Source organism: Nematostella vectensis, chromosome 2 (assembly GCF_932526225.1).
Source record: "Nematostella vectensis chromosome 2, jaNemVect1.1, whole genome shotgun sequence".
NCBI classification, from domain to species: Eukaryota; Metazoa; Cnidaria; class Anthozoa; order Actiniaria; family Edwardsiidae; genus Nematostella; species Nematostella vectensis.
The window spans coordinates 6,387,717-6,411,595 of NC_064035.1; the positions used below are offsets into that span (position 1 = coordinate 6,387,717).

The 23,879-nt window shown below is 40.5% G+C and overlaps 3 protein-coding genes and 1 long non-coding RNA gene across 5 annotated transcripts in view; 2 read left to right on the forward strand and 2 right to left on the reverse strand.

The window, feature by feature from the left end:
• The first annotated feature begins 108 nt into the window (after positions 1-108).
• LOC5517947 (F-box/LRR-repeat protein 2) lies at positions 109-11,246 on the forward strand. Its single transcript, XM_001637826.3, has 16 exons — positions 109-288; positions 1,358-1,428; positions 2,169-2,223; positions 2,610-2,684; positions 3,229-3,323; positions 5,821-5,889; positions 6,038-6,133; positions 6,513-6,639; positions 6,725-6,799; positions 7,045-7,175; positions 8,082-8,142; positions 8,216-8,260; positions 8,329-8,385; positions 8,629-8,765; positions 9,195-9,270; positions 9,514-11,246. Exons 1-16 carry the CDS (start codon positions 217-219, stop codon positions 9,619-9,621), a joined length of 1,350 nt encoding a protein of 449 aa, XP_001637876.1. The 5' UTR covers positions 109-216; the 3' UTR covers positions 9,622-11,246.
• A 989-nt stretch (positions 11,247-12,235) lies between these two features.
• Positions 12,236-17,311, reverse strand: LOC5517948 (meprin A subunit beta). 2 transcript variants are annotated; one of them, XM_001637885.3, is made up of 9 exons: positions 17,155-17,311; positions 16,257-16,328; positions 16,009-16,059; positions 15,530-15,664; positions 14,718-14,855; positions 13,426-13,546; positions 13,179-13,282; positions 12,997-13,068; positions 12,236-12,658 (listed from the first exon to the last, which is right to left on the reverse strand). In XM_001637885.3, exons 1-9 carry the CDS (start codon positions 17,219-17,221, stop codon positions 12,432-12,434), a joined length of 987 nt encoding a protein of 328 aa, XP_001637935.2. In that variant the 5' UTR covers positions 17,222-17,311; the 3' UTR covers positions 12,236-12,431. The 2 variants fall into 2 exon arrangements, with proteins under 2 accessions (XP_001637935.2, XP_048580233.1); XM_048724276.1 differs by having other exon boundaries at positions 17,159-17,177.
• LOC125561081 lies at positions 16,070-18,807 on the forward strand. Its single transcript, XR_007307099.1, has 2 exons — positions 16,070-16,363; positions 18,017-18,807. It is a non-coding gene; the product is annotated as an uncharacterized LOC125561081 (long non-coding RNA).
• Positions 18,808-19,125: 318 nt separating this feature from the next.
• LOC5517888 (protein O-linked-mannose beta-1,2-N-acetylglucosaminyltransferase 1) overlaps positions 19,126-23,879 on the reverse strand; it is a gene marked incomplete in the record, with an annotated part of 6,544 nt that continues 1,790 nt past the window's right edge. Inside the window, 6 exon segments of the mRNA XM_048724273.1 lie at positions 19,126-20,578; positions 20,954-21,247; positions 21,672-21,739; positions 22,427-22,600; positions 22,713-22,981; positions 23,329-23,647. Of these exon segments, the coding sequence (XP_048580230.1) occupies positions 20,257-20,578; positions 20,954-21,247; positions 21,672-21,739; positions 22,427-22,600; positions 22,713-22,981; positions 23,329-23,647 (1,446 nt within the window).

Below are 23,879 nucleotides of genomic sequence, written 5' to 3' on the forward strand. Positions count from 1 at the left end.
AATAAAATAACAGACAAACGTGGTTTCCTATCACGAACTCAAGAGTAGAACTATTTCCGGTTTATTTGAAACCGGAAGACAGCTTTCAATTACCCATAATGCTTCACTGCATGACGTCTGATGTAAAGGAAAACACACAGGAAAAAAAAGAAACACATTCAGAGGCGAGCTAGCGAGCAAAGTTCGTAAGATTTGCGGATGTATTCGTAAAGATTCATGTACTCTAACCACCACCAGAACGGTAGGATAAACTACAGCTACACACACAACTCCAGGAGTCGTTTTGAGGTTAGTACACAGCAATATTTCTAGTTCTGCTGCGGCTTACAGAATCCGCCATATCATACAAGCTTCATAAAGATGAAAAGATGGCGGCTCACAGTTGCCGACACGTTATGTTTGTATGTCTAAAAATTGGAGCTAAGAAGCAGTTTGGATATTTTTTTAAGTCAAGCTTTTGCTTCTTTGTTCTTTTCGGATAAGTTTGCCAATATTCCACGAGAATTCCGTCGACTTTCACTTAGATCACATTGTTTCCGCACAATATTCTGAGTATTCCAATCGAAGGGCTTTTAAATTGTTGTTTTGTTTTGATGCAAATAGTCGCTTAGGAAATAAAATCTATTACTAGAAACATCTCTCAGCCTCACAAGCGAGATATACTTAAAAAATGCACATTTCTAAGCCTTTTTTCTATCCATGAGAAATAATGTCTAAAATGGAAAATCCGTGTTTAGTTGCTAAAAGGTGCTTAAATTTAACGAGTACACGATCTATCATTAATCATTGCATTGCCTAGCAGAAGCAGAAGGAAGAAAATTTTTAAATGATTTGGTATTTGAAAGCATGGCTGTGGTAGTTATGTGGTGTTTTGGTATTATGAGTAGATGTTGATCTCTGTGGTGTTGATTTTCTTTTCTTGTGTATTATTTTTTTTTTGTTCTATCTGTAACAAGTTCCTTTATTCATTTCAGCGATTTAAATGAAATAAAAAATGTTTTTTTATATGCCATCATTGTGTTTGAGTTCCGTGCTTGGGTGAAGTCGTGCAAATCTTTGTTGATCTTAGCACGAAACGATTGTATTCGCAAATTGCCGAGGGGTTTTGGTTTCCACATACTAAATGACAGTTTAAGTAGTGTTTTTTTTTTCTTTAGGAGGGGATATAAAGTCTTTTATCAATTTAAAATTATAGGGCAGAGCTATATGTGTGCTGTATTCTGTCAACATTCTCTAGCCCTATACACTCAAAGTGCTTGGGAAACTATATTGTTTATGGTATGGTTTATGGTAGTGGCATATTTTGTGGCAATAACAATTGATTGTTTTTTGTAATACTACTTTATATGCCCTATAGCTGCAGCATTTTAACACCAATGAAGACCAAGCTACAATAAATAAAAAACTTCCAAAGGAACTGATATTGAGGTGAGAAATTAACTAGAGAGATGATTATTGTCATCTAATAAAAGAATCATTAACTAATCATTCAACTATCCATTAACTAATCCATCAATTAATCAATCAGTGCTTTTTCTTTTAAGCTTGATGTACTGTATGGTGCTATGGGCATCAGTGGTCACTGAACCATCTAGTATATAATGAATGATAACCCCTTACCCTGAAACTTTAAATACTCAAGGGGGTGGGGGCAGAAAACAGTTTGTGTGAGGTGTAAGCTCAAGATATGTATCATAGAAGAAATGACTAAAATAAGTACCTAGTCACTTAAAGTTTCAAGTTTTGATGTTTGTAACCATGGAAATGGTTAGTTATTTTAATGCTTACCCCAATTGTGTCTAAACATATGATCACATCTTAGAAACATGAGAATGAGGCAGAAAGGGTGTGTCATAAGACCTGTCAATCAAGGGTCCTAATTATAAGTCCATCATCTAGACAGTAATAGATGCACATACTTCCTACAGTTTATGATGCGTAACATATTGTTCATGGCTTAGGCCTTGAGCCTAAGCTAGTTTTATTTATATTTCATTTGTCATTTCCAAAGAGTAAAAAAACTTTATCTTTAGTGTGTCTATAGTAATAAGGAGACATGTGTTGCTTCTTAAGTAATTGATAATTTTGATGCTTACCAGAAAGCCTGTTCATCGTATTAACTGATTTGAATGCCTTTCAATTACCCTTAATTTGATCTCTTTTTACAGAGTATTTTCATTTCTGGATGTAGTCTCGTTATGTAGATGTGCTAGAGTTTCAAAGGTAAAGCATTGTTATGATATGTATTGTTATCCCGAAGCAGAGCTTAAGTATTCAGAAAATCCCCTTTTCTTACAACTCAATGAAATACTGTACTTCAATTCTGAGTTTCTGACAAGTCATGAAAATCTTCACTGACCTCAACTATGTTTCCAAAGCAGTCAAACTAACTAAATTTGCAAAATTCATCTCAGGAATGGTTAGCCAACATTTCTGACAAGTGATTTTTCACCCATTTCACTTTATTTGGGTGCCGTAGAAAAATAAAAATGGGCCTCTGATTTGCCTGTGGATTATGATCTGTAGCCCTGACTTTGTTGGGGCTGGAAACTGTATGTGGAGGGAAGCTCTCCTTTGGGTCTAAAAATAAAATTATGTCCCTTTTGCAGCTATGGAATGTGTTAGCTTTAGATGGGAGCAATTGGCAGAGGGTGGACCTATTTGATTTTCAAACAGACATAGAGGTGAGTCTGAAATCATTGTCAGCAGTGATATGCAAGCAGACCAAACATAGACATTATATTTTGCCTTTTAGCTTCTAACCATCAAACAAAAACATACTTATGCTGTATAGCCAGCAACATAATGATGTTGGATGTCTTTTTTTTTGTAGGGGGGGGGGGGGGAGTCCCAATTAGGGCGGGCTGAAGCAAGCTACTATAGCGTAAGACCCCCTATAGGAGAAGCAAAAAAAAATTAAACACCCCTAAGGGATAGCAGTAGGTAGAATTTTATACCCTAAAAGATAGGATGATTACCCCTGTATATTTGAATGGAGAGTTCTCCCCCTAGGCTTTCAACCCTCACTCATATTGTAAAATTACCAAAATATAAGACACAGGGGTTCCCCAGTGGCCAGGGGAAGCGGCAGCTATTTTCCACTGAGCGCCGTCTACTTTTTTCAACTTAAGTTTAATTTGAACTAAAAAGTTAATGAAAGCCCTGAAACATTGATAAACATACAGTAGACACTATTGTTTATAAATTATTTTCTTTTTCTCCTTCTAGGAATATGTAGTTTCAAATTTATCAAAGAGATGTGGTGGATTTTTAAAGAAGTTGAGTTTACGAGGGTGTAAAAGTGTAGGAGACTATGCTCTAAGGTACTGTAAATGGTTCCTAAGTGCAGGTGTGTTGCTCCTATCTACTGTAGAATGCACAGGTCGATTGTATGCCCCTATCAATCTCTCAGCTGGGTCTTTCTTAAGGATAGTCTTAAGGATAGATTTTTCTTTTTTCCATATGGTAAGGCCTGATGGGGGACTCCGATAAAAAACAGACGGGGGTAATTATCGGCAATATTGATTCTAACCCTAACAGATGGCGTTTTCGGTGTGGCCAACAGAAATTCTTACCTCTTAAAGATAGCTAATTGGGTGTGGTCAAAGGAATTTTTAAAATTTGAATTTTCTACAGATCTTTGGAAATTTTCCTGGCCCCGCGAAAGGAGATTGAATCGAGTGAATAATTCCAAGTTTTGGCGGGAAAATCTAAAACAATGTATTTTCCTTAACCCATTGACTCCTGGCTATTTTTTAGCTGAATTTACAAAAAAAAAAAAAAAACAGACTGAAAACAGATACCTCCCCCCCTATTCTGAGTTTTATACAGCCTGTCAAAGTCAAACACAGCTGCACCTAGTCAGCGGTATCCAAGCTTTCCAACAGTGCTTTGCACTTTTAATCCCTCGTCGTTGTGATGAAGCCATTACAAGTTGATGGTTGCTTGTATTTTTCATAAAAAATACAGCTATGAGCATATTAGGAGTGTCTCAGGACATCATGAAGTCTTTTGGGGTATAATTGAGTGCTTTGCTTATGGATATTTGCAAGCAAAGGTGGGTTCATGATGATTTTTTCTTGTTTGGCTTTGCCTGGATGAGAAAATAATTTTCTAATGCATCACCACAGCTCTCCTAAATGCTGTCTTTTCTGAAACCAAATTGATTCCAAAATTGTTTACACTGCTATTCTGGGTCTGTATGACCTGGAATTGATTTGTTTGGCTTCGGGGTGAAAAGACTTATAAAAAACCATCTGACTTTGGGGAGAGGAGTGTTGACTGGCCCTCCCCTCATGAATTTTCCCCTGGATCTCCCAGAATGCTTTGCAATACGTAAAGACATATTTGTGGTTGTACAATCCTTCAAGGAGTGGACATTGTGTTTTGAGGCCATGGAAATTTACCTGGAGGATCAGAATAAAGGTATCTATTTGTGTCTTGAGCTGAGTCTGCTGATCTCTCTCCCTTGTGTGGTATTTTGAGCGTTTTATTAAGAGGGGTGATTCTGCTTTTCTCTCCTTGTTCGATTTGAGATTTGTCAAAGAACCTGTGCTATTATTTGGCTTAAGAGTAGATGCCAACACCTTGGTTGGATGCATATCTGCAAGACCATTTATCCCTTAGACTGATGCCTGAGTATCTTCATCTTTTTGTGTTTATTTTGCATTTATGAATTTTTTGGGTTGTGGGTGCTTCCCAAAGCCGGTACAGGCCGGTTGAGGGGTTAATGTGTTAAATCTTTTAAAATTTAGAAATAGCAATACAACAAAATATTGGCGAAGTGTTTTCTATTGCAATGCTACTCACAATAAAGTGAAGAATAATTTAAAATCAAGGATTATATGCGAAAAAAAAATACCGTTTTGTTGTAGGTTTCAAAAACAGCGCACACTGGTGAGAATGTCACTATACTTGATTGCGCATGCAGCGTGCACGCACAATGCAAAAAACAATTCAAAGACTACAAAATATTTACTAAATTTTGTAGATTTGTTTCCTAAAGTTTGATAATCATTTGACCGCCAGGTTTAGATTAAAAGATGACGGTAAAACTTGTAAACACACAAACAATCTTCAGCAATAATAAAAAGACATGAAGACTGGAACCGTTTTAGCATGCGCATATATTTTCTCCTGTAATTTGTGTGACATCTCGATCTATGTAAGAAATGACTGGACCTGGGCCTTTCAGTTCACGGCCTATTTTTCCGAAGGTTGACCATAATATCTCAATATTACAGATTTCAGTTATTTGCGCGAACATGTGTTTTATAAGGGCCAATAGGAACCACATACCATTTGGAAGATGAAAATATAAAGAATTGACTAAATCAACTCTAAAAGGTTATATATATAAACACCCCCTAAGGGATGGCAGTTGGTCTTATTTTTATACCCTAAGAGATAGCAAAATCTGAAAAATCCTTCAACACCCCCTAAGGGATGGCAGTTGGTCTAATTTTTATACCCTAAAAGATAGCAAAATCAAAAAACCTCCAACACCCCCTTTGGATGGCAGTTGGTCTAATTTTTATACCCTAAAAGATAGCAAAATCAAAAATACCTTCAACACCCCCTTTGGATGGCAGTTGGTCTAATTTTTATACCCTAAGAGATAGCAAAATCAAACCAATCTACTTCTCTGGGGAGTCCACCCTCCCGGGTGGCGAGGTATCTATGACTCTGTGTCCCCTTCAGCAAATCCTGCTATGCACCTGAAGTGTCCTTTAACTGTGCTCTGTATTTTGTAAAATGCTTGATTCATGTTATAAATGTTATTTCTTACAAATAATGCATAATTGTATTGTCTTTTTTCAGAATTTTTGCCCAGAATTGTAGGAACATAGAGGATTTAGTTTTAGAAGATTGTAAAAAAATAACAGACAGGTCAGTATATTTATTTTGAAAAGCATTATGAAAATGCTATGTAGTTCTTATTCTGGTGGTGAAATTTGGCCTTTCATTGTGTAGAGCATGAATAACCCAAGAAGACTAATGGTAACAATAGCTAAATGTCATGTTTTTTTGGTTGCAGCACATGCATTAGTCTAAGCACATACTGCTCAAGGCTATCTTTACTTAATGTTTCATCCTGTGGCCAAGTCACAGACAACTCTTTAAATGCTTTGAGGTATTGTGCAATCAATCAATTAAAGCATACTACTATATAGACTATTTTACTATGTGAAGAGCATTGCTATAAAACCTTGTTTTGTCCCCCTGTCTCTCCTCCTGCCCCCTCAAACCAATGAACAAATAATGCCAGAAAATATTACATAATATTCTAAACATTGCTTTGAAGGGAAAGGTGGTATACAAATTAGAATACACAATGGTCACTTGGTCATAAATTTAACCAAATTAAGAGTGTCTCGAGAATTATAGAGGTCTCAAGATATGAATTTATAAAACAATCAATAAAAACATATCTTTATTCTTTTATACCAAGTTGCCTTTAAGGCCATCTTACACTTTAATTAAAAATATTTTTATTTTTGTTCCTAATCCAGTAAGGGCTGTTCTAAGCTTCACCATCTCAACATCTCATGGTGCTGTCAGATCTCGACTCAGGGCCTCAAGCTATTGGCCCAGGGATGTCGGCAACTTATCACATTTATTGCTAAAGGCTGTGCCCTGGTAAGTCTGATAGACTCATGTACATACGATCCAGCATCTTTATGATGTAGATATTGAACTGGTTCCCCTCTTATCCTTGTTCCAGCTGACAGATGAGGGTTTGCTGCATTTAACTAAAAGCTGCACTCAACTGCAAGTTATCAACATTCATAGCTGTGAGGTATGTACTCCAGTCATCTGAGGTATTTGCTATATAAAAGCATTTTCTGCATAAAACATTTGCCATATAAGGCATTGTCCACATAAAGAATTTGCCATATAAGGGCACTGTCCGCATAATAAATTTGCCATATAAACATAAACACGTCATGTAAGGGTCTCAGTAGGGTTGCAACGAGATGGTCACATCATTGATGGTGGTGTCTTCAAAAACTCATATTAATTCCATGTTTTTTTGGTGATTAGAACGTACGTAATGCAGGCGTAGAGCAAATTAGCAAGTATTGTAAGGACCTGCGGTTCCTCTGTGTGTCTGGGTGTATCCAACTGACGGACGTAGCACTACAACACCTTGGAGCAGGCTGTCCTGAACTCAGGTACCCTCAGTCAGTGAACATATGACATGACCGTAATAGCCATGCCCTAAACTCAGGTCAGTCTATTAACACAAGTCGTGACCGTAATAGCCATGCCCTAAACTCAGGTCAGTCTATTAACACAAGTCGTGACCGTAATAGCTATGCCCTAAACTCAGGTCAGTCTATTAACACAAGTCGTGACCGTAATAGCCATGCCCTAAACTCAGGTCAGTCTATTAACACAAGTCGTGACCGTAATAGCCATGCCCTAAACTCAGGTCAGTCTATTAACACAAGTCGTGACCGTAATAGCTATGCCCTAAACTCAGGTCAGTCTATTAACACAAGTCGTGACCGTAATAGCCATGCCCTAAACTCAGGTCAGTCTATTAACACAAGTCGTGACCGTAATAGCCATGCCCTAAACTCAGGTCAGTCTATTAACACAAGTCGTGACCGTAATAGCTATGCCCTGAACTCTTAGGTACCAAAATATTGTCAACTCTCGGTTAACAGTCACGCACGTACCTAGGAGGGTGCGTAGGGCGTCTTATTGAAGGATCGCTAAATATTATCCTTTTTCCATATGATACCTATGGCTGCAACTATAGCCCCCAAATGCTGGATACGCACCTGAGCATTCACTCATAAGAGGGAAGCTCTTTCTAAAGACACCAGTCCTGAAGGTGTCCACATGCCGAGAGACTTGTTTGTTGAGAGAAAGAAAACAATTGTGTCGTAGATTCAATCGTTTTTTTTCCGGGTCAGTACGCAGCTCCTACAAGCTGCAATTTGATTGGGCAAATGAACAGTTTCCGCACCTTGACACAAAGAACGAGAAGAATAGAGACAAAAGAACTCCTTTTCAGAGCAAAGATAGTAGACAAAGCAGCTGCGTTCTTACTCTTTTTTCCCCTATCACAGGACGCTAGAGGTTGCGCAGTGCTCCCAGTTTACAGATGCGGGTTTCCAAGCGCTGTGTAGGGTACGTATTTTCCTTTGACAGAGTAATTGTCTCGTTGAACAGACTAAGTCTTTCTTCTGTTTGTACTTCCCAGGGATGCCATAACTTGCAAAGGATGGATCTGGAGGAATGCGTCCTTGTGAGTTACAGGGCTTTGCGCTAGTTATCGTCATTTTACAAGGTCTAAACACGGATTTTTTTCTCTAGATCACAGACTCAACCCTAAATCATTTGTCGCTTTGGTGTAGCGGACTTCAAAAACTGGTAAGTACTCGTGTCGATGAGAATGGATTTTCGTGTTCGCGTGTGCTTCACCCTGAATGGAATATTTATATAATTGTTATACATGTAGACAGTTCCTTTTTTTAAGCGTCTATAGAACCAGAATAGTCGCTAGTTCCGTGTTAGAAGATTAAATAACATAGGGTCTTCATCCGAGACACCATAAAGAAAAATTGCCCTGACCTTTCACCAACCAACTTATTTCTCCGTCAACTCTGCTTGTAGAGTTTATCTCACTGCGAGCTGATCACCGATGACGGGATTCATCAATTGGGAGCAAGTCCCTGTGCCACCGAGCACCTGGAGTTCCTTGAGTTGGACAACTGTCCCCTCATCACCGACAACGCCCTCGACTATCTCGTGTAAGACCTCGTGTGTTTATAACGTATTTATGCCATGGAACTAGAGTTAGAATAAACGGATACCTAATCACCGACCACGCCCTAGGGTAAAGTATCGAGGAAAAACTTGTGTACCTATCAAATATTTGCTGTATGTATGAAAAGTTTAGTGTTGGTACAACTTCTCTTCATCACCAAAACCAACCGAGTATCTTGTGTAAGACCTCGTGTCTTTACCCCCATTGAACTTCTATTCTTGGTTCAATTTGACAACTGTGCCCTCAGTATATATGTCATTGTGGTTTCGCAATATTCCTTCAACGCTTGCGCCTTCACTGGGGTCTTCAGAGCACTTTGGTGTAGACAAAGTATACGCAACAAAAAAAGACTTATCTTTTAGAACCCTACTGGGTGTAGTTCCTTACTTGATAGAAAGCCTTTCTCTTACAGGCAATGTCACCAGCTGAAGAGAATAGAACTTTACGATTGCCAATTGATCACCAGAACCGGTATACGTAAACTCCAGGTAAGACCACAGGTAGTCCAAGTTATCTATTGGTCTCTGTTGATAACAGGACAAACGGTGTACGAAAAACATGATTTAATAAAAATTGTTAGGTCCTGTATTTATGTTTATATTCAGCGTTTACCGTCGCTGTTTCACAGCAGAATATTTTTTAAGAATATCCATCTCAACAAAAGGTCGAGATAGGGAACTTTATCGTGAGCTGCACTAAACGCCTTTAAAACTGTCCTACTCCGTTCACAGGCGCAGTTACCTGACGTCAAAGTCCATGCGTACTTCGCTCCTGTCACCCCTCCCCCCAGCGTAGGCGGAGGGCGCCAACGGATGTGTCGTTGCTGTGTTGTGCTATAGCGTCATGTCATGTATAGCTCCAGTTCATTTAGACTCGTATCTCGCGTTAGGTAGGTTAGTAAAATGTACATAGATTACTGACAGATACTGTAGATACTTCTTGCGGGCAAATTGTTTCGGATCGGTATGATGTTTAGTATGACTGGGACGCGCACCCGACACGGTCCCGACACATTGTTTGTATGGTCCCGAAATGCTCACGAGAATATTCCGATGCACCTCGACAAGTCGTTGGTAGCGACACTGCATTATTCTCTTACTCGTTTGGATCTGCACGTCGCTTTTAAATTATAATATCAAATATTTGGGTTATTAAATGTCATTTTAGGGATGACTAAGTGTCATCTTAGGGATGATTTTTTTTATGCAAATTCCTTTTTTTTTCGCATCCGTTTTTCAAGTGAGATAGATAATTTATTTAGATTTATTTGTAAATATTTTAAATTAAGTATTTTCCCAACATCTGTTTTGCCCCCAATTCAGTGTCCATATAAGCCCCATTACCCTAGGAAGCCATCGCAAGAGAGTTTTCGATCTTGTCACGTGATTGTCGATCTGTGATTGGTGGAGATCCTGCTGGACAGGAAAAGTCACGTTCTCATGTCTTTCCAACTTTCCCCAGACTTGCTATACATCTAACATGGTATTTTATATTCACTAATTGAAATTCAACTATTATTGATAACACGAGGACATCTTTCCCACAGGAGTTAATCGTATATTCTCACTTGCCTGATATTTGCCTTGCCTTCACGCCACGCTTGGAAGCACTGCTTAATGGTCACGTTATTTTTCAGTCATGCGCCTTGTATGCCTGGTCACGTTCTAACATCGTCTGGCTGGGTTGCCAAGCTTTTATTATTTATTGGTCGTTAGATATTTTTGTGCTTATCTTTGCAGTCTCAACTAATCGTGATTGAAATCTAATATGATGTACCTTGCAAAGCCAAAATGTGCAAAGACACATACTTGCTTTGTTGGTCAGGGAGACTGGATTTTGTTGTGTATGTATAATAGATATAAGGCAGCGCTCTTAAACAATCCGTCACTGAGAGCGCTTGTTATTAACAAAGAGTCATTTTATTGATTTGGAGGAGAGATGAGTTATGCAAGTTATGGTAAATTAAGAAAGGATTTGATTCATGACATACAAAATATTTTTATAGAAATTTCTAACCTCTAAATTGACAAATTTTTGTTAATCGTTGTAATAAGAGTTTTTTTTCGCATTACAAACCGTTACATCTGTGCTGTTATGTAAAGCCCTAAGATTATTTTCAGCCTCGTACCCAGTCCCTCAACGCTTGTGCCTGGTAAAGAGAGTGCTGGTGAAGATTGTGGAGGCTCTTTAACGGAAATTGGTTTCATCCCTACTACCTCAAGGGTCTTGCGAATGAATGGAGATGAGGGTAATTTTCTTCAGGCCTTGTTACCAGTGTTACTTTCGATCTGGCCGTGTTGCGAGGTGCTGGTACCGAGGTGGCTTAGTTATTCGGTACATGTACTGTATCAAGGGAGCATAAATATTTATGTTCTCTTGACTGTATAGTAAGCTGTTATTGGTATATCAATTGTAATTTGGATGTCGTGTTTGAATATCAAGTAATAAAAAAGTTAATTTACAATCCTCTTTGAGAGCTGATCTCTTAAGAGAGATGAGTTCTAAAACCTAAATCCATTGGGCTTCGTATCGAGGGGCGTTAAAGTGGGTGCTATTAACTTTTCCCCTAAATTGCGTCATTATTGTTCTTCAGTCATGGGATTAGTGTTAACTAAAGGAATCGCGTTAATCCAATTCACGTTATTGAATCTTTAACTGTCTTACAAGCGTGTTGGCTTTTTATAAGTCATGAGCAATACGAAGAGGCACATGTTTAAGACGTTGCCTAGTTTTGGTGCACCGCTAGAAGACCTATCTATCTCCCTGATGGCTATAGTCATTCCGGGTCCCTGGGATATTCTTATTTCAGGCGATCGGGTTTCTAGTCATACCGGGTCCGGGGATATTGCTATTTAAGGTGATCGGGGAAACAAGTTAAGCCCTATTGCACTCCACTTATTCTGTAGTCAAAGTTTGCAGATACTGTAGGTGACTTTCTAATACGCGCACAGTTACTGGGCGGGTTGTCAACTATAGTCATACATCGCCCTCCGACCACACAGTGCACATCATAAAACGAGATGTAGTGATAGCAATGATATTCTCGTACTTGCTTTTGACATCTCTGTTTCTTCCTTCGAATGTCCTGGTACGTTATTTCTGCCATATCCCTTGTACTGCTTGACCGACGTGGCGCAAATCTGTCCGAGGCACACGAGATAGCGGACGGGTATGGTAGTATTCACAGGTTTGTACCCTATATCAATCTATAGTTTAAGGACCGTATGAAGCAGGGGAAAGATTAGAAGTTTAGTTAAGCAGAAAGAGTCCTGCCATATCTTCATCTGTCAGGACGCATATGTCTAATTCTATCGGTTAAAGAGTTACACTAATAGCCCTGAGGCGCCGGTAGCCTTGCCCCTTGAATATGAGAGGGGTGTGGTCCCTGGCGCGCGGGGATGATGGATCTGAAGCTCCCACCCGTGCTTAAGATAAAAAAGAAACAGAGGCTCATGACACTCTAAACCTATTCATTGAACTGTAAAAAAAACATAATTTATCTCGTATTCTTTTAAAAATAATAAATTTTCTATCAATCTAGATCATCATCAAGTGACAAATTTATTTTCCTAATACTTTCAACACTCGCGATGCAACAAACGATGGCTGGTGCTAGACGATGGCGATGATGACTGTTTCAGGCTTATGTCTAGCAACCAAAAAGACTATTGATCTCTAATACGTCATTTTCCGTGAGAGTACCGCTGGCCTGTCCGCCGAGCTTGGTCCACGGGCGGCCTCGGGCGATGATCGTAGGTGATCGTCCGTCCTTCGAGAACAGGAAGCGGTCGTAGTGCATGATCGATGATGTGTCGTATGGCAAGTTTAGCATGTCTAGCTTTCCGTGGGTATATGTCTTAAAGTTGTTCTCTTTACCTAAGGTCGTAATGACAGAGTTAATTTTACTATTGTTCTATATTGTAATGTTTTTAACTTGTATTGATTTAGTATAATCATATAAATATATACAACTGTGGAAGAATAATAAAATGAACTGAGCTGAATTGGTGGGGTCTAAAGCCGTATGGATCAAATGGTCGATGGAAAACGGGAAAGTCTCTGGGACATAGATGGACTAGTTCCTTATCCTCTTTCTCGAGTTCTGTATCTATTTAGTGTCCCCCTATTAAAATTTTCATGTTATTCCAATATTAAGCAAGCATATAACTTGAAAAGAGTTGTTGCGTTTAGGACGACTTGAAATTCATGCTTACCAGGCTTGATATTATTCCATAAAATTTGCACGTAGTTATCCCGATCAGGCCGACTTTGCTCATGGTAGATGCCTAAAATAACACATCACGGTTAACTGGTTACTATTCGGGACGTCCAACCCTATCATCAATACGTTATCAATCGATTGAATCAAGATGAGTATAATCGACTCTATTCTCACCAAGGGCGTGCATCAACTCGTGCATGACCACCCCTTTGTGTTCGCATCCGCGTCCAATCAAAAGCGTTTGGGCCCCGCCCCTCCGGCCAAGGTATGATGAGCACCTGCAAAGAACACACGCCAATCAAACGTGTTAGGCATAGAATAAGAAACAAAACGAGTAATCGTCGTAACGAATATGGAAACAAGTCGTGACACAATATGAAAACATGGCAGAATAAACTGAGCTATCTAAGCCAATACCAACCCTCCTTTATTGTCGAATTTGATAAAGTCTCCCTTGTATGATGCTGGCACCTCCTTGAATCGTACGCAAGTGCGCTTTCTCAGCTCTCGAATGGCATCTTTTATCAACGCCTTGGCATAACCTGTCAACAACAGAAAATATTGATGGCGTCACTTATCACAGTTTCATGACCGTCAATCGGCCCCTTGTACCCTAGAGAGTACTAACTTGTATGCCCAAGCCAATCTCAGTTTTTTTCGAAATCTTATAGTACATTTTGGTAAAATAAAAATAAATCTAGAAAGCACATGTTCCGCAGATCTTCATGGCCTGAGATCTTTACTGTCTGAGATCTTCACTGCCTGAGATCTTCATGGCCGGAGATCTTCATGGCTGGAGATCTTCATGGCCGGAGATCTTCACTGTCTGAGATCTTCATAGCTGGATATCTTCACTGCCTAATATCTTAACTGTCTGAGATCTTCATGGCTGGAGATCTTCACTGCCTAAGATATTCACTGTCTGAGATCTTCATTGCCTGAGATATTCACTGTCTAAGATTTTCATGGCTGGAGATCTTCATGGCTTGAGATCTTCACTGCCTGAGATATTCACTGTCTGAGATCTTCATTGCCTGAGATATTCACTGTCTGAGATCTTCATGGCTGGAGATCTTCATGGCTGGAGGTCTTCATGGCCGGAGATCTTCACTGTCTGAGATCTTCACTGCCTGAGATCTTCACTGTCTGAGATCTTCACTGCCTGAGTTCTTCACTGCCTGAGATCTTCATTGCCTGAGATCTTCATGGCTGGAGATCTTCACTGCCTGAGATATTCACTGCCTGAGATCTTCACTGCCTGAGATATTCACTGCCTGAGATCTTCATGGCTGGAGATCCTCACTGCCTGAGATATTCACTGCCTGAGATCTTCACTGCCTGAGATATAAACTGCCTGAGATATTCATGGCTGGATATCTTCCCTGCCTAAGATCTTAACTGTCTGAGATCTTCATGGCTGGAGATCTTCACTGCCTGAGATCTTCATGGCTGGATATCTTAATGGCTGGATATCTTCATAGCTGGATATCTTCATGGCTGGATATCCTCACTGCCTGAGATCTTAACTGTCTGAGATCTTCATGGCTGGAGATCTTCACTGCCTGAGATCTTCACTGCCTGAGATATTCATTGCCTGAGATCTTCGTGGTCTTAGATCTTCATAGCCTAAGATCTTCACTGTCTGAGATCTTAACGGTCTCTGGCCTTATTTATTCTATCCAGATGTTTACCCCTGGTCGGGCTCTAACTTACCCATATTTGCCGGGATATGGTAAGACACCTTGCGACCCCATCTCTTTGACGAACCGGCTATGACGTTACGTCTCACACTGTCTTCAGTCTCACCAGCATCCAGCTCAATGTCCCCTTCAAACAGGTCACGTTGGGCGGCTGGTAAGACAGCGAGTCATGCTTTTAAGCGAGTCGTGGTGAGACAGCGAGTCATGGTAAGACAGCGAGTCATGGTGAGACAGCGAGTCATGGTGAGACAGCGAGTCATGGTGAGACAGCGAGTCATGGTAAGACAGCGAGTTATGGTGAGACAGCGAGTTATAGTAGGACAGCGAGTCATGGTGAGACAGCGAGTCATGGTGAGACAGCGAGTCATGGTGAGACAGCGAGTCATGGTGAGACAGCGAGTCATGGTAAGACAGCGAGTCATGGTGAGACAGCGAGTCATGGTAAGACAGCGAGTCATGGTGAGACAGCGAGTGATAAGACAGCGAGTCATGCTTTTGAGCGAGTCATGGTAAGACCGAGTCATTTTTCCTTTTTGGGGATACATACACAGAAATAAGTCTAATTGGTATGCATTTTATCGATAAAACTACCTTACGAGAAAAGGAATTTAATTCCGTGTGGAAGCCAGATAATTAAGTAACGATTTTTTTTTATATTGCCATTAGGCCAACCCCCCCCCCCCTTCTCAGCAAACAGCTACATCCGCCCCTGCTACCACTTCCACCCTCTGAAAAACGGTGTAATTTTAAGACTTAAGGGGGTCTCAAACGATGAGCACAGACCTTTGTGTCTGAAGATCATATTAACCTGATCGCTTTACTGACCTTCGTTTGTTCTCTCGATAACCTCTTCAAGCGCCTCGCTGACTTGGGCCCGGGTCACGTGCTCCCTGGCCGCCCGGTAGGCGTCATTAACTGCCGCTATATGACCATGCACGCTAACGTCCCTCAAACGGCCCGCTGTTAAATCAAATACATTTATTGCACGTTAGTAAAAGATGTCTTTTCGTAGTAGCTAGATAGGCCTATGCCAGCAGAGGAATTATAATTAAGGGTGTTTCAAGGAACTGAATGAAACCAATGCCAACTTAATAATAAATGCACTAATAAATGCAAGTATGTGAGAGTGATCAGACGTGGTTGATTAAAAATGATTTAAGAATCGTCTTGATGTTATTTAGTAAGCATTGCCATGTCTTGAATTCTTCTCTGTCTAAATGTATTTTCGTATGAGGTGCAGCGGTGAGGACAAATTAAAAAAAGAAGACTTGTTAGATTTGCATACAACAATTAGTAGTACTAACCTTGTATTTTCTCCGATAGTAGTTCATTTAGACTCACAGGAAGCGGGTTCGCTAAATGAGCAATTGAATGAAGAACACTGTTAATAAAGAGCATTATAAAAAGTGCCGGAGACAATCTAGTCGTAGCAATACTATGTAAGAAAATATTGAACCCAACTGTCCATTCCATTGTGAAATCCTTACTCCGATTGATGGTTATGGGGCCTACGGCTGGCGAGAAAGATGATGTGCGCGCTGTTGCTACTTACCAGATGTCTGAAGAAGCACTGCTGTAATAACGAGAAAAATCCAGCCAAAGCGTATAGATGACATCTTTTGCCCTGAATAGTTACGGAATGAGTATTTTGAACTGAAGGTAAGTCGAGGTTATTGTAGAGTTGGCGACCTTTCAACGGGCGCCTCTTGTGCTCACTGTGTAATCGGTGACGGACGCTTAAAACATACACGGTCAACGGTTTGTGTATTTCCGTTGCGGTTTGAATCATAATATATAACTTGTCGGTGTTTTTTTTTTAAATTAAGCTGCATTAAAAAGACTTTTTACACTGTATATGGCTAGGGCTTGTAATATTGGGTTGGAAACAGTACAAGTAATAGTATTGGTTATTTCTTTATGAAAGCGAGTTGGTTAAACTACATAACATTAAGCTCGCGATCGGGATCATTTTGTCAATAAAAACATAGTTATTTAAAAGCACGCGACTAAATTGTTTTCTTTTGTCTCGGACACTATTTTGACAGGTATAACTACAGGGCCTTTTACTTTGTTCACGTGTCTTTTGTATTTAATTGCGACATGACATACTTCTATTTTGGATTCTTTGTATTCATTTTGAAAAAAGTGCATGTGTTTTCAAGAGCATCACTTGTCCGCCACGCTATTTCAATGCGGCATTTTCTTTGGATTATAAATACGCTTTGACTTATTCCACTACGGTTGACCGGCCCAAAAAGAAATATCACCTCCCCCAATAACCTTCGAGGCAATTACGAATTCAATTCATCCAAACATTTACACAAATATCGATAGCTTATGAATATAAACTCAAAAGTTTAGTTGAAACGGAAAAACCGAAAATTCAAACAATTCGATGCCAAATGAACAAAAAATTGAACGCCGCGGTCGCCTGTTTGTAAGATTCTTACCTACTTTTTCGCGGTGAGCCCTCGTTAGTTTGCGATGTCCATCACCTTTTATATCATATCTACTCATATCAAGGTGTTGCCAGCCGATTTATTGAGCTTATTCAACTTTTCTAATAACTCTTTTCCTATAAATGTTTAAAAAGCGTCGGGCCCATCTGTGTAATCAGATCAAAAAGCTAGGATCGTCAATAAGAAGCTGAAGACTACAGTCACTTGTTGCTCACTTATCTCCACATATCATAATTTACACAGCATGTGACCGGTTATATCACGTTTTTAAAAAGAAGCACTTTGAGAAAGTCTTTGTGGAGTGTGCCAGATTTTTGTTAAGAGCTACGCCAACTCAAGCTTGAAGCCCCCGATAACGGGGACCGAAATCCATTTTCTTAGGATTTACTTCTTACAAATGCTGTATTTTTACCCCTAGCAACTCGAATCGTCATAACTCGAGTTCCCCTTTTCGAAGTGATTTCTTTTTTTTTTCTTCCAGTAAGCTTAGATGTATTTCTGATGAGTGGGATACCCTTATAAAAAAGGCAAAATGAATGCTAGGGCCCCCGAATGGTCTTTGGCGAGCACCCCGCTTTTTATGCGAGACCGAGCATTTTTATTTGTTAAATAAAAATCACACACACATCGAAACATCGAAAAATATAATGCGAGCACTGCAGAAAAAAAATTGCGCGAGCATTAGCCGAAAACTGCGAGCACATCGAAATTTCGAGGGACCATTCGGGTGCCCTATACTATAATATTTTAACAGTCGTTTCCTTCACTTTTCTTTTTTCCTCTCTCATATTTTACAGGATCAGTGATGTTTTTGTGATCTTCCGAAATCTCTTCAATTGTCCTTGTTTTTTAGAATCATCGGGCGTCAGCCGTATTTTCAAACGCGTGTCAATCTCCTCTCAGCAGTATTCGAGATTTCGACTCAAGATGTTAGTGACCATTACGGCGCGTCAATGCGATTACTACCTCAAAGAACATAAATATTTGATGCTCTTTCCACCTCCATATGTGTCTCCCCACATGGTCTTCCCACTTCCCTTTTAACACGGAATGCCAGCCAAGCAAAATACAGCTGCTAGCAGGAAATTCCCAGCATAGGAACGGGGTTGCGTTATTTTTCTTTTCTAATCTGGCTCCTACGAGCAAGGGTCAGCAAGCATTTTTTTTTAACCCGGGTTAAAACGGTGAGCCTGGGCTCGATACTTCACTTTATTCCTTTAGAATTCTTCATTTTTCTCGGGAGTTCCTTTATCTTAATATCAATCTTGAATGTCGCAGTAAACGTTATCTCTGTACTGAATAAATACAAATTAAAATATCAGAAAACGAATGGAGAAGTGTAGAAGTCCGCTCGTAAGGCCTCACAGGATTGGCTAGATTACCCTCATTGTTCTATTGTATTCCCGTTCTTCGTCTGTGTTGCATCAATCCAAACCAATCCAATGTGGTGAAATCTTCCCAACGAATGAGCAAAAGGAGAGCGAGGGTGAGCAAGGAATATGAACTTGACCGAACAACAAAGAACGGGGGTGAGAAAAGGGAAACAAGGGTGAACAATGGAATTGTAACTGGTAGACAGTAAAAAAAAATATTAAATTCGAGTAATGGCCGAGAATCGAACCTCGTGCAGATCAGGTAAAATAAGAAAAAAAAAAAAGATCATACTTCCATACATGCGCTGAAACACCGTATGGCAGCATAAAGCTTTACGTCTAAGCTGGAGATTTCGGCCTCAGCACCGCTATCTAGCGAACTGTACAACACAAAGGAACCTGAGGTACCCGCGCATTAATGGGGAGGCAATAACCAGGATCCCAGCCCTGTCTTAGTCGGTTACGCCACGCACAGCTCGCTGAGATGTACATTGAAATATCTCGGGGTCTTTTTCACGCTTTTGTCTTTTGGGAATAGGTGTATTGCTATAGTAATGTAGAGATGTCTTCATCATGAGCAGCACACTTCTACCTAGGTCGACATTGTTTTTCTTTGTTTAGTCACGCACGTGCATATCACATTTTTTGTGCCCAGAACAACAAAAGCAAGCTATATGCACACAATCTAAGATGTTTTGTGTTCTTAGGTTATATAAAATGCTGTTATTAAACCTCTCGTAAGCTACTCAAACTAGAATTTCTTAGGAGCATCACATTTTCCTTGGCACAGGCATCGGGTGTGGGGGTCTCAAACCTAAATATAGCGTTCAAAAATCATTAATTAATCGATTTGACGTGTAGAGTCTCACACGCTGTAACGACGCACTTTGTAATAAAAAAAGCTCACGTACTTTGTTATAAAATCATCGTAGCCTTTGCCAAAAAAATAGTTTTACAAACTGCTCCGTCACCCTTGGTTGCTATTATTGTTTACAATGAAGATCCCTTTAAATGTTACCAGATCTGAAATTCAATTTTGACTTTCTTTTAGAATCGCAAAATATGGCGCTTTAGAAATAGAATACAGCCAAAATCTAAGAAAGACCTTTCACACGCAAGCTTTGATAAAACGAAAATTCTTCTTTATTACAAAAAGTGTGCCGTTATTGGCCATCCTAGTTGATCAAAAACATAACGTCAAAAATGTTTGACCAAAATCAAACAGGATCGATTCTTTATTATTATATTTTCATGAATCAATCGGGATAGCGATAAAAGACAAAAATGAATGTCATTTCGCTGTGAGCGATTCTGTGCAATAAAACATAAAAAGAAAATTTGTTTCGAATTGACTGATAACAAACACTGTAGTGTTCTACGTATCACCCGCCATCTTGCAATGAGCAGCAACAAGTATGTTTCACCGGATGCGCGGATCGGCGCTTGCGTATGACCAAAAGCACAAGATTATACAAATAGGTAAAAGAAGTTGCTGGAAAATCTTTCGCCGGAATACGTTTTTGTCCGAGGCCGTTGTCTAAGGCCGTTCCTGATTGTTAGTACACCTTCCTTCCCCCCTTGTTTGATGAATCACCGCAGTCTACTTCCCTCGCCTACGTTTCGCTTGGTTCCAGTAACCATCATTTGTATTGCATCATCAGGTTTTAACCAAAATGGGTTTTCAATTAATTTGAAAAGTATTCCGTAGATATCGCTCCATTCAGTCGTCTGCAGGCCTTTTTTCTGTCTTCAGCATACTGATGGGACTTATATTTGCGGGCTTATGTACACAGTACGGAGATGACGGACAGCCCACCACGATGATATGATTCTCTTTAATCCAAAATCTGAACATGCTTTTGTGAAATCCGCGTACGTCCAAGTCCCACATCCTGAAGCACCTTGCCACGTTATTCCACGTTTTCCAGTCTCCGTGCTGTTTCATCGCGATATAGAACACATATGTCTTCTCCTTCGTATCCGGGACGAAGGATTTCGGGTTAGCACAGGGAGTGGTGTCGTGGTCTAATAGGGTTGCCGACCTAAGAATTAGGAGAGAACCAATCATCTAAAAACTCCTTTAAGGAGACGGTTGAGGGGGGAGGGGGGGAGAGGAGGAGTGAGCACAGCTATCAATGAGCAGAGCAAGTCAATGTCACTCATCAACAAGCACCTTTGAGGGAGGATGACAGAGGAGGTGGGGAGGAATGAACAAAATTAGAGCCCTTTTCGTTGTGAAGGGTCTGTGCTGCAGACTCAAAATGATTGTGAAAACCACGCGCAGGCCATAACTACATAGGAAAAATTGTATAAACAATCCGAGCGCTAATGAATAAACACCGCGCAGCGCTTTGTTCTTCTTTTACGATATTATCATTCGAGGAGATGGCAGCGTTATCTTTCGAATAAATACTCACGTTATCAGTCGATGTATCTCTTTCTCGTAATTGTCTTTGCGCATGATTTCCGCGTTAAATTTGACGTTGGGTTGCCTGTTGAATGCGTGCTTGGTGAAGTAGGCGTCTTGGAAGTACGGGTTCATGTTCAGCCCTTTGGCGCCAAAGTGGTAAGTCCTTGACACGTCAGGAATGATACACTCGCGGCCTTTAAGCTGGTCCGGGGACCTCGTCCACATGTCCCAGTCCCAAAACACGTCTGGCTTGGGCCACTTAGCCTCCAGCTCTCCCTTGTAGATCTTGCGACTCAACACCCTTGAAAATGAAAATATAAAAAATAGAATAAGGTAACGCATTTTCATATACCAGCTAAAGAAAACAATGATCAGTCACTCCAGTTACTATCACCAAAAACATAGAAATACGAAATGACCTGTTTTGCCTGTTTTCTTTCTAAAAAAAACCTTGATTACTTTTTTGTACATTATTACCTCCAATAAGTGACCAATTTACCCTAGAATATCAATTTCATACTAAATTATTGGCTACCTCTATTAAGCGGACAACCTCTGCTACGCAAGCCTCATCAGTTAGATAACAAGCATGCATGCAGGTCTGTGGTTATGTTCTTTTAAGGTAAAGCTCGGCAGTTACGGGAGAGCATTGTTGTTGTTGGAGTTTTCAGTTGCATGGTATGAACTGAATGATAAGCTGGGTATTACACAACAGGGTAACTCACCACCCTAAGCCTGGCATAGTCTCTAGGCGGTACATCATGGACGGGTCGTGTGAGGAGTGTTCGTATCCCTGAATAAGTACAAGTCAATAAGCAATTTGAAATTATTTAGGCGCTCGTATCCCTGAATAAGAACAAGTCAATGAGCAATTAGAAACTAGTTAGACGCTCGTATCCCTGAATAAGTACAAGTCAATGAGCAATTAGAAACTAGTAAGGCGCTCGTATCCCTGAATAAGTACAAGTCAATGAGCAATTAGAAACTAGTTAGACGCTCGTATCCCTGAATAAGTACAAGCCAATGAGCAATTAGAAACTAGTTAGACGCTGGTATCCCTGAATAAGTACAAGTCAATAAGCAATTAGAAACTAGTTAGACGCTCGTAGCCCTGAATAAGTACAAGTCAATGAGCAATTAGAAACTAGTAAGGCGCTCGTATCCCTGAATAAGTACAAGTCAATGAGCAATTAGAAACTAGTAAGGCGCTCGTATCCCTGAATAAGTACAAGTCAATGAGCAATTAGAAACTAGTTAGACGCTCGTATCCCTGAATAAGTACAAGTCAATGAGCAATTAGAAACTAGTGCAAATTCCACAGAGAAGCAACATGCAAGAGCGAAGCCTTGGAGGTGTGGGAATAGAAGGAACGCCTAGAAGACTCGCCAGACATTTATTTCACATTATTTGCACGATTTATTTAAAGAAAACCCCACGTCAACAAGGTTACAGTCCAGAGTCGATATCACTCTTCTATTACCTGGTCATTCCAGGCAGAGATACAGAACAAGCTTTCGTCCGTTTCCAGGATCGGTAGCATTTGCTGGAAGTAGGTGAGGATGTCGACTGAGATATCCAGATCTTCTTCAAGTATCACCAGGTACTGCGCATCAGGAAACCTCGCGAACGATGTGGTCAAGCTCTTTTTGTAATGCTGAAAGATAAGTTATATGATGGACTGAGCTCAATTTACACGACGTGATTGGTAGAATGTACATTGATTGACATGAGTCGTGTGATTAAACCTGATTACGTCATGTCTATACCTGAGCAATCCTTGAGTTTAACTTGCTAATTGGCGCATGCGCGTCAACCCTCAAGTTGAATAGCTTGGCTATCGACGCGGGCTCGTCGTAGAACCCATCGATGAAAACAGTGACCATAGAAGGGTCTAGCCCCACGACTCCGTGCAGGGTTTTCAGCATTCTGAACAGGTAATGTGGCCTCCTACTCGCCATCACTGCTATGGGTAGCTTGACCCTTCCACCGCCCTCGAGAGTCGGCGGGTCCATGTCGATGATTGACGGCTCTACGCCTGGAAATCAAAAACGTCTTCGAATTCATCACGTCATTATGACGTCATTATGGATCTTTAAAATACAGCAACGGCAACGCAACAATGACAATGACAATGGGAATCCCAAAAGCCAGACGTTGATGCATTTTGTTTGATAGATTTCCATTGTTCGCCACCCAAACTACGACACAGAAATGCCGTGAACCAATTCACGTGGATATTTGCACTATAAACCTATTTCTGTCTACAATTACCTGCCTATCTGAGATTTCTCTCAGCTGCAATGCAAAATGTTTCCAATAGAGTATCAATTATTAATGTGTAGGAGCTGTGTCTAGGATTCAGGGAGTCGTAGTATTGCTTACATTTACAGACGCCTTTATAGCCCTCGTATTTGTCACAAAATTCCCTCCTCCTTCTGCTTGCCTCGCTGTCCTCCCAGTCACACCTCGTGTTGTCTGTCGTTTCTGCTGTGAAGGTCGTTCTGAGCAGCACAGGGCTAGCCCATGAGTCCTGCGACTTGGGGCATTTCTGGAACCCCTCAGCCAGGGCACGCCCCCCGTGACCTGTCTTCTGCGTCACGAAGGCCCAGGTGTCCCTCCAGCGTAGGCTTCCAATATAGAAACTCCCAAGAGATTTCATCATATTGCGGGCCATTCTCTTTAACGTCAGCGATGCTTCATCCTGGAAGATATAGAAACAGCCAAGACTTGCTTTAGCCCAAAGTGGTTTCACTAGAACGCAAGGATGGCGGAAAAAGTATAGGTAACACGGAAAGAAACTATCGTCCTTACCGGGTTTCCTGTGCAAACCTATCGTTCTCATCAGGTTTCCTGCGCAAACCTATCGTCCTTACCGGGTTTCCTGTGGGAATCTACCGTTTTCACCAGGTTTTCTGTGAGAAACTATCGTTCTC